This window comes from Poecilia formosa, unplaced genomic scaffold (genome assembly GCF_000485575.1).
Source record: "Poecilia formosa unplaced genomic scaffold, Poecilia_formosa-5.1.2 Scaffold132, whole genome shotgun sequence".
Taxonomy (NCBI): Eukaryota; Metazoa; Chordata; class Actinopteri; order Cyprinodontiformes; family Poeciliidae; genus Poecilia; species Poecilia formosa.
This window is the reverse complement of record NW_006800071.1, coordinates 1614117-1623773: the sequence shown is the minus strand read 5'-3', so window position 1 is coordinate 1623773 and position 9657 is coordinate 1614117. Positions and strand designations below refer to the sequence as shown.

Here is a 9657-nt window from a genome sequence, read left to right as displayed (position 1 = left end):
ATGATTTCTTGGTTAATGTCAAGTTGTCATAACAAAGACATTTTGAATCATGTCAGCTTTGTATTAAAAGTGTCATAATTTACCGAATGACGCTTTATGACAACAGTCATAAATATTCATGAAGGCTTATTCATGTTCATGACAGGTGTTATGTCATGTTTATGAAAGTGTCATGTCAGTCTTATTCAACCCCCTTCAAATAAAGTGTTACCCACAATTTTGTAATTTATCTTTTTTTTATTAAACTCTGAAAGCTGAGAGGCTTCGTTAATATTCTGTCCTAGAAGGCAGTAAGATGTGCCCTTTTTTTGTTGTTGAGCACCTGCCCCTGTAGTGGTCTCTGCACAGCCTTGGTTATGTTTCTTTTCTGCATTCATTACACATACAACCTGTAGCCCACAAAACACAGATTTCATTAATAAACTAAACAGAAAAATGTTATTGCCATCTTACCTACTTATAAATAAAGTCTGTGCGCCACTCAGTCTGCACAAAAATATCATTTCATCCAAAACCAAGTTTATCCTTGATACAAGTTAAGAAAAAATGGCAAGGAAAGCAGAAAAAGCTGTTTCTAGCAGGACATCCACAAAGCCTGTCTTTTCTTTCCGTTTGAAAAAAGTGGTACTGTTAGGTTCTGGGTGGAGGTTGGGGTTGGTTTTCTCCTCTAGATGGAGTCCTGGAGACGGCTGCACGGGACGGATCTGTGACGTCATCTACACACCGGTCAGCAATTACGTCCTCACCTGCGGCTTAAGAGAAGTGGTTTGCCGACACTTCGACGCCAGATTGTTGACTAGTGATGGTACTCTCTTGGCCCCCTAGCTCTCGTTGATTGCTATGTATCCCTAGCCTTGAGCTCCGTGTAATCTGACTTTTGATCTGTGTTCTTTTAGGACTTACCAGAGCATCCGGATCTGGACACCTGCTCCCAGTTCCCCCTCGTAACGCTGGCGGAGGTTACCCGCCAGATGCCCGAGTCTCCACTGCAACCTGACAGTTTAATCCATCTCCAACCCTCACTCAAGTTGGCAAACCGTCCACTCAGACGCTCTCCAACCCCTGGCCGACCTGTCCGTTCCCCAACGCCGCCACACCAGCTCAAATCAAGCTGCTGCTCCTTGCTTCCGTTAAGGACTCGATGTTTCCTGGAAATCTCCCCCGAAACCAAAGAAACGGAAACCCAGAAAACTCTGACTCCCTCCTAAAGAGTCACACATACTACTCCCGTAAGTTCCTCCTTACTCTTTGATAACAACGCTAAATTCCTACAACCTCAAACTCATCATCTCCCCTGTTTTTTCTTAGTGTGCTGTTGGTGCTGTTGCCCGCCGCGAACCAGTTTTCCCTCCTGCTCAGAATAAACCTGTTAAACTTTTCTTCTACTGTCTGTAATTTTGCATGTGAGTTAATCGAATTACACCCGACATGACAGGTACCCCTCTGTCTCGTAGTTTGAAGCAAACCTTTCAGCTCCGGTGCTGGTCTTCCTTTAGTATTTTCTGCTTCAATTGAAAATACACTTTAAAAAACTGTTTAAATGTAGTTATCCATGTTGATGTCGGAAGAGAGGAGAAACTGAATCTATTGCTGCACTTGGACTTATTTACTGTATGGCTGGCTCACCAAACCAATGTCTGGGATCATGTCTCTCCTCCCACAAGGCAAGAAAACTGCCTGCCTCACCTCAAGTTTGTTCTCTGCTGTTCTGATCGCTCCTCAGCACACAAAACACGTCATACACAGTTGGTGACAGAACACACTGCATATAATATACATATGCTAAATTATAGAAAATCAGTTCCTATGTTTTTAACCAATAATCAAAATTGGTTAAACTAAATGAAAAATAAATACTTTAGTACAAACCACAGGGTAAAAATAGCAATAAATATTATTTTTCCATGATGACAGGTGAGGCTTATATGAGTTGTTTTACCGAGAAATCGATCAGAAGCGCCATGAAAAAGGTTGGATCCACCTCTCTGGCTGCAGAGTGCACTCCCGACAGAAGGGAAAATTTTTTCAAAGGGGAACAGAATTTCACACAAGACCGGCAAGAATTTAAAACTACTTTCACCCTTGAGTTTGAGGCAGACATGGTAACCACATCCACATTTTTAACAAGAATACTGTGATTTTTTTTTTCTGCCAGAATCTTTGGCTGGTGGTTTTTTTCTTTCAAAAAAATGAAACCATTTATTTTCCACTGTAAACAGGATCATATTAAGATCCTGTTTACGTTTTTCGGTCTTTAACTACTTCTGCTAACTTTACTAACTCGTATATCAAAATGTTCTGCTTCTACTGGAGATTGTTGTATCTTTTGCTAAATTTGACTATTTTGCTAAATTTTTGCTATTTTACTATTGTAAAATTTAGCAGTGAACTTGACTTATTTACTATTTTGAAATATTTGCGCTTTTGTGCAAATTTCAACCCCATTGAAATACACTGAAATTCCACAAAATTATGCTAAAATCTTATGCTTTTTCACAGCTTACTACTTCTGCCTGCTGCAACATAAACTCCACTCAAGTTTTAAACAAGTCACAAGACTTGACTACCTTCAAATGTCTCTGCTCTTTGATATCTCTTGTGGTTTTTTCACGATTGCGATTTAAGTTTTAAGCAGATTTTTCAATGTTTTCAGATTTACAATGTAATCCTATGGTGGAATTCTCTTAACTGTTGTCTGGTAAGCCCAGTTCACACTAAACGATTTTAGAATTGTTGGCTGATGGTTGGCTGATTTTCAAAACCTGATGGACCACACACTAGCTGAACAAAATTGTTGGTATAACGCTTTCAATTGGGCCTGATCTTGCAGTGTGTGGTGTTCAGCTACACGGCAAGAGCAATACACCTCATACGACCGACGTTCAAATTTCAGACAGAAAATACAGTAAAAGAACAATGGGCACAAAATAATTGCTACAAGTCCAGTAAACTAATTTTAAAACCAGGCATTAACCAATGTTTTACAAGTAAGGGTCGAGCCCTGACTGAATAATGTCTTTATGTCAGCATTCTTCTTGTCTTCCTTTCAACAGATGCCTTTGGTTTTACTATTTTTACTGTCTACAAAATGTCTTCTAAACAATTTTTCAGTCTTTTAGCTAAGATGGAGGCCAAAATGTTAGTCATTATTTAATGAAGGAATGCCACACCAATTATCTATTATTAAATGGTCTTTATTTGGTTTAGGGATCAGAGTGAGTAGACCATGTTTTACTGATGGGGAGTTCTTCATTGTTCATGGATTCTTTATAAACTGCAAGAAGAAATTCTGAAATTTCAACCAAGAATTTGTGATAAAATTCTGATGTCAAACCATCATTGCCGGATGACTTGTTAGATTTAAGGCTAATGATGGCCCATTTTATCTCCTCAATACAGAATATTTAATCACATTCCTTTTTTAAAGAGTCATTAACTTTGTACACTTCTACTAAATAGTTTAATCTGTGCTGACTATACCGTTGTCATTTTTATAAATATCTATAAAAATTTTAAACATATCTTGAAATTACTGAATTTCAAACTAAACAAACAATTTATGTTTAGTTTGAAGAATGATTTCCTTTCAAAGTTTATTTTTTCCATTTTAAAAAAGTATTTACTATTTTTTTGACCCTCCTCAATCCATTTTAACCTAGACCAAATAAAAGCACCACATGCTTTTTCCTTACATATGTTACATATGTACATATTCTTCTTGATGTTTCTGTAGTTGTGTTACAACTTCACCATCTCAGATATTAGTAGTATCTCAGATGATCTGATTAATCAGATCTGATTAATTGCTCTAGCTTTTCTCTTTTTATATGGTTTATTAGATTGCATGTCTTCTAATTTCATAAAGTAATTCACAATATTTTCCAAATTGGTTATTATTTTGAGCAATTATCCAGTACTGTGATTAGTTATTGGATGGATGATGTAAGTTCTTTATTATTTAATGAGTTAAGTTTACAGTGGTTATACACTCATTTACTCTCCTTATTAGAAAGATTTAATTTTAAATGGGTGGTTTTATGAGCACCTAAAACTGTAAGGCAAAGTTTTACTTCCTTACTTGACTCATGTTCTCTGAAATAAGCCATAAGTCAATAGAGCTGAAGAGCTTTTGTTACTCCAGGTGTATTGTCTGTCAGTTGGATAACAATGTTTCCATATGTCCAATAAATGTAGCCATTTAGAGAAGTCCATAAGATGGTTCTGTCCATTCCTAAGCCTACAAAGATGTCTATCCAGCTAAATGTACCAAACCTCACCCTAAAATAACCTTTGCTGATGGAAACTTAGTACCAAGAAAAAACATGTCTTCCAGCTCCTTTAAGAAAATAATATTCAGAGAATCTGAATTTTAACCATAATTTTTGTCTAGCAAAAAGATGCAAGAATGAAATTTAGCCACTAAGAAAATCTAATGATTCTTATTATCAGATGTAACATCTAAAATTTTACCGCCTGACTGTTTTTGAACCATGTGCTAAGCATATAGGTGCTGGTCAAAAAATGTGAATATTATGGAAAAGGTGACTTAAATAAGTAATTCCATTCAAAAAGTGAGACTTGTACATCATATTTATTTGTTACACAAATGTCTTTTTCATTTAATGTTGATTATTATAACTCACAACTAATGAAAACCCCAAATTCATTATATGAGGAAATCAGAATATTGTGAAAAGTTTCACTAAGGAGATGGCTTATAGAGGTTGCACCGGTTTCCAGTCAGATGCAGGTCACAGGTCAGCGTGTATTTGACCTCAAAGCCTCCTCTTTTTGCTTGGCAGTGGAAACTGTGAGTGCCCTGGTTCAGGTACATCACGCACTGTCCGAGAAGGTCGTCAAAGTTCAAGTCTTCATCCCAAACCTCAATCTTGAGACCGAGGTGTGTATCCACCTTCATGAGAAAATTTAAATGGAGGATCATTCAGATGCACATTTTCCATTCAAAGTCAACTTTTTAATGTGATACAGAAATTAAAACTGTTTTCCACACATCTCAAAAGGTGTAATCTTAGCCGAAACACAACAGCACAAGATATGAAATACATCAGTTAGTCTGTGTCTATTTACACCAGAGGTTCCCAAACTGTGGGGGGCGCTGTGCATTTGCAGAGGGGGCGCGGGAAGCCGTCTGGATGAAAAGAAAAACATGAACGCTGTATGCGCTGGGTTTTTACCTTAGAATGGCCAACTCTCTGTTATTCCTCTGTCAATTTGATACAGTAGGGGCTTCCGCACTTCCCTTATCTGTGTCATCTGTCACTTTTATCAGCAGTTAAAACTGTTTAATCCGTTAACATGTCGTAACCTGTTTTTCCGAGCCACCTTTAAATGCAACAGGAGCGCTTCTACCACGCTGGGTTTACACCTGTGCGGCAGTGAAGGAGACCTGCTGCTGCTGTGCAGAGCTACATGTGTGTTAGAATCATGGCAGCAAACCAGCAAAACGCAAAGAACTTTTCACAGTTTTTCCACCAAACTAACAGACTGTTGAGTAAAGCTGTTGAATGCAGGTAAAGTTAGCTAAAAGATGACTAGCTAGCTAATATCAATACAGCACCTTAAGCTTGTTGACAAGTAGCTTGTAGGCTACTGGTGTTGTCTATGTTCAGCTACGATTCATTTTGCCCCCAAAAAAGTTGATTCCCCTGCACCCCCCTTGTTCGTTTGGAGTCGGAGCTGAATATAACAGTGAGTCTCTAAGAATACACATCCCCTTCGCTCACCACACATCGTTCAACCAGACAGCTATTTGTAAGCCATAGGGGAGCCCAGAAATAGTTTGGAAACCACTTGGGGGACCCAGGAGAAAAAGTTTGGGAACCACTGATTTACACAATATACAACTCTGGAAAAAATTAAGAGACCGCTTCAAATAATCAGTTTCTCTGATTTTACTTTTTATGTATATGTATATGTTTGAGTAAAATGAACATTGTTATTTTATTATATGAACTGCTGACATGTTTCCAAAGTTACTGGCATTTATTTGCAGAAAATGAGAAATGGTCAAAATAACAAATCAGATGCAGTGCTTTCAGACCTCAAATAATGCAACAAAAAATGTTTATACTCATTTAGTTTTAACTCAGGGAGAGTTCAGAAATCAATATTTGTTGGAATAGCCATGAGGTTTTCATTTGGGTTCAGTGCAGTGGTCTCTTATTTTTTTTCCAGAGTTGTGTGTTTAAAGAGGTTTCTGTTCAAATATTTTCAGATTTTTTTCTGTTTTTTACTTTTATTTGTACTGGCCACCCCCTACATAGTGGTGGCCCTACATGGGCAAACCCAAGTGGGGCCACCACGGAAACTGTAGACAAACCCATGTGGGACCCATATTGTCTGCCCTCCGTGTCCCCATATGGGGCCCACCTAGGTATGCTGGCTGGGTATTGACATGACAGGAGCACACGGCTCTGACACTTGGGTGGTGGGTGTGTCGATGTGGGCATGACTGTAATCAAGTATGAATGGGAAGGTTACTGACGTGCTGGCTTTGTGTGTATGAGGAGGCGGGTGAGTGGAGTGGTCAGTCCTTGCAAAGTTTGGAGCATAATAATCAAAATGGAATAAATCGATAAAACCTTACACAACCTTGTATTAAAGTAGAAAGTACGACGGCCAAGAAGGGCTTACAGTATTCAGTTATGCCCCATTAACTGATCAGTACCGTATTGCGAGAGAATGCAAAACCTTTTGTGAGGTAATGCAAAAGAAAAAAAAATTCCCATGTCCACTGGAGGGCTGCGTAGTTATGAACATTTGTTTGTGAAGACAACCAAGTTTTTATGCTCATGATTTACTTGAAAAAGCAATAAGAGAGGGTCAGCACTTCCTGTCTCAACAACAGGTTAAGCAGAGCAGTGAGTGTGGGAGCCGCATGTCCACAGACACCCAGGTTGGTTCTGAGAACCGAAACAAGAACGAGTCGGGCCTAAAGGGAGGTGCTCTTTTCTTGTCATTGTGGCTGCTGGTTCATGTGAGCAACAAGTTGAAAAAGTTGATCAATAATTTAACATCATCTAGCTGCAATGGAAATGACAATGCATTTCTGATATTAAATGATATTTGACCCATTATGAAATGTTTGCTAACAAATAGTTTTGGTGGCACCAAAAAATAGATCAGCTTTCTTTCAAGACTGATGGATAAAAACCCAATTCTCCTCACTGCCAATAATTGAATGTTTATTTTCGCAAAACTAAATGCTGGTATTAACTCTATAAATTATTCTGCATCAGCAGCATAAATGTATTAGTTTGTCTGTTGAGCTTTTTAAGCTAATCTGTGATGATAACATTTACTGACCTTCCCCAAATTATACTGAGCATTCCACCAAGGATTGTTGGATCGGATCATGTGGGTCCTGCGGTATATGGAACCATAGAACATCTTGGCATAGCTGTGAACAAAAGAGGAGCCATATAAAAGGTGTGCTCATCAGGTTCCATAAGGTCTTCGTTTTTTTTACCTTTGCATCAACCCACCTGTCAGTATTTCCAACCGGATCTCCTTTGAGATTCCAGGCTCGAACGATGGTCACTGATAGAGTTCCCCTTGAGGCGTGCAGAGGGCAGCAGTTAGAGGCCACATTAGGAGTATAGCCCACACAGTGTGGTTCTTGGGGTGATTTCTTCACAGCATTGTCCTCCAAATACTGCTCAATAGCAGCTTTCACTGCTGCCTTTTGAAGCTCGTTTGGCACAAGCTGATAGAGAGGTCGAAGGGAATACGAAACAATATCTGGATGTTCTTTCAGGCTCTTTAGCCAGTTCATGTAGCCCATGGAATCATTTTGGGAAATTGAAAACTCCCCCAACCAACCATTTCCTCCTGACACCTCTGTGAAGTGCTGGTGGAGACCAGAGCGGTAGCCAGTGGCGGAGTCCTGGTTTTGTAGGACACTTCTGCAAGACGTCTGGACACTAGAGAGTTTCACCTTCCCCAAGCCAACAGCAACACCCATAGATAAACAGGAGTGGACCTGGGTGAAAGAACAGCAAAGAGATTTTTTAAAAAGCTGCTTTACACCAGATATTTGCATAAAGAGCCAGACAGAATCTCTTTATATAAAGAGGTTGTGTCCCTTTACACAAGCATTTAGAAATCCCTGGAAATTAAAATGGACAAAGCAAAAAATAACACCTAGAAATCCTTAAAGTATGTTGTTGGAAGTGATGAACTTCATATTTGTGCAATTCTATGTAATTGGTAATAATATAAGTACAGCCTAAGATACCGGTGGCCAGGAGTCACAGTCACATATCATATGTGACTGTACACAGTACCACCTACTGGCCAACTGGTATAAGTTCACCAAAAACAATATTCAAACACAAGTGACCTGAATCAAGAATGTTATATTTTGAGACGTGGCATGCTGTTTGCTCCTCATGACATTCTTACAATTAAAAATATTTGATTTGATTGATTGATTTACTTCCAACAGATTTTTAAAAACAAGTAATCAATAGGACAGAGAAAATATGTGCATACATAACACATCAGCTTGACAGGCTGGCCACCCTTGTCCAATGTCCTGTATCAGTGACTGGCTCTCCAATAATTTTCTGGTTGTGAACACCAATAAGACAGAGACTCATTTTTGCTCCCAGTCACTTTGATCAAAAAATGAGAATGACTAGTGCTAGAAAAATCAATGGTAAAAAAAATCTAGCTGTCACATTTGCCTTATCATTAGGTATTAGAATCATGGAAGTATCTCATATGGTTGTGTAAAAATCTGTTCTTTTGTGCATTTTGTTACCTCACTTGAGGTTAACCCATTCAGGGAGGCCAAACAGCTTCGTGAAGATGTCACTCGTCTCAGTCGCCCTCCAAGATTAACCTAAAACAAAATTTAAAGATATTTAAAATGCTTCACTGCAAATTAATGTCTGTAATTGATTCACAATGTGTGTGCGAAAGTTCTCACCAGTCTGAAGTAGTGTGTGCCATAGGTGTGTATGAACTCTGTATACTTGATCTTAGTGGATGAGTTGTAGTGACTTGGCAGGAGGTCTACCTGCTTTTTGAACTCTAAGCTTAAGGGAGGCGTGGTTGATGCACGAAAACTAGACATCAAGGCAAAATTAGACAATTATTTCAATAACCATGACCTGTCAGAACTCAATGAAAAAAATTCTAACCCATAATGGCTGCAAGTGACACTGTGTGTGCTGAAAGTGTAGCGGTCCTCTCTGCTCCTTTGTGAAGAGAAGCTGTAGGCAGTGGAGCGCGTTCCTCCCACCTCTAGGCCAGCAAGCACAATCTTTTCAACATCCAAGCCAACCTGATGAAATACAGACAACACATGTACCGTATTTTCCGCACTATAAGATGCACCTAAAAACCTTCAATTTCCTCAAAAGCCGACAGTGCGCCTTATAATCCGGTGCGCCTTATATATGGACCAATATTGAGCCACAACAGGTCCAGCAACGGACCTTACCACAGGGGCCGCGTTTCATTGGCTAATGCCCATTTTAGGTCACAGTGCAGCTACCACGTGCGTGACCGCCTCACAAACACAAGCTACAGTAGTAAACATATATACATTGTGGACCATCAAAACCATGAATGCCGACTTACCCAGCCTTGCAAGAACAATAGGCATCAGTGATCTTGTCCACAGCTATA

At 39.1% G+C, this 9657-nt stretch overlaps 1 protein-coding gene and 1 long non-coding RNA gene across 2 annotated transcripts in view; one reads left to right on the top strand and one right to left on the bottom strand.

Annotated features, from left to right (window-relative positions):
* Positions 1-702: 702 nt before the first annotated feature.
* Positions 703-1379, top strand: LOC103144850 (uncharacterized). The gene is made up of 3 exons (XR_476952.2): positions 703-805; positions 897-1229; positions 1309-1379. It is a non-coding gene; the product is annotated as an uncharacterized LOC103144850 (long non-coding RNA).
* A 3323-nt stretch (positions 1380-4702) lies between these two features.
* LOC103144851 (perforin-1-like) overlaps positions 4703-9657 on the bottom strand; it is a 7328-nt gene continuing 2373 nt past the window's right edge. Inside the window, exons 2-7 of the mRNA XM_007562007.1 lie at positions 9168-9362; positions 8954-9092; positions 8786-8866; positions 7506-8002; positions 7327-7420; positions 4703-4912 (exon numbers count right to left, since the gene is read on the bottom strand). Of these exons, the coding sequence (XP_007562069.1) occupies positions 4703-4912; positions 7327-7420; positions 7506-8002; positions 8786-8866; positions 8954-9092; positions 9168-9362 (1216 nt within the window). The remainder of the gene's footprint in view (positions 4913-7326; positions 7421-7505; positions 8003-8785; positions 8867-8953; positions 9093-9167; positions 9363-9657) is intronic.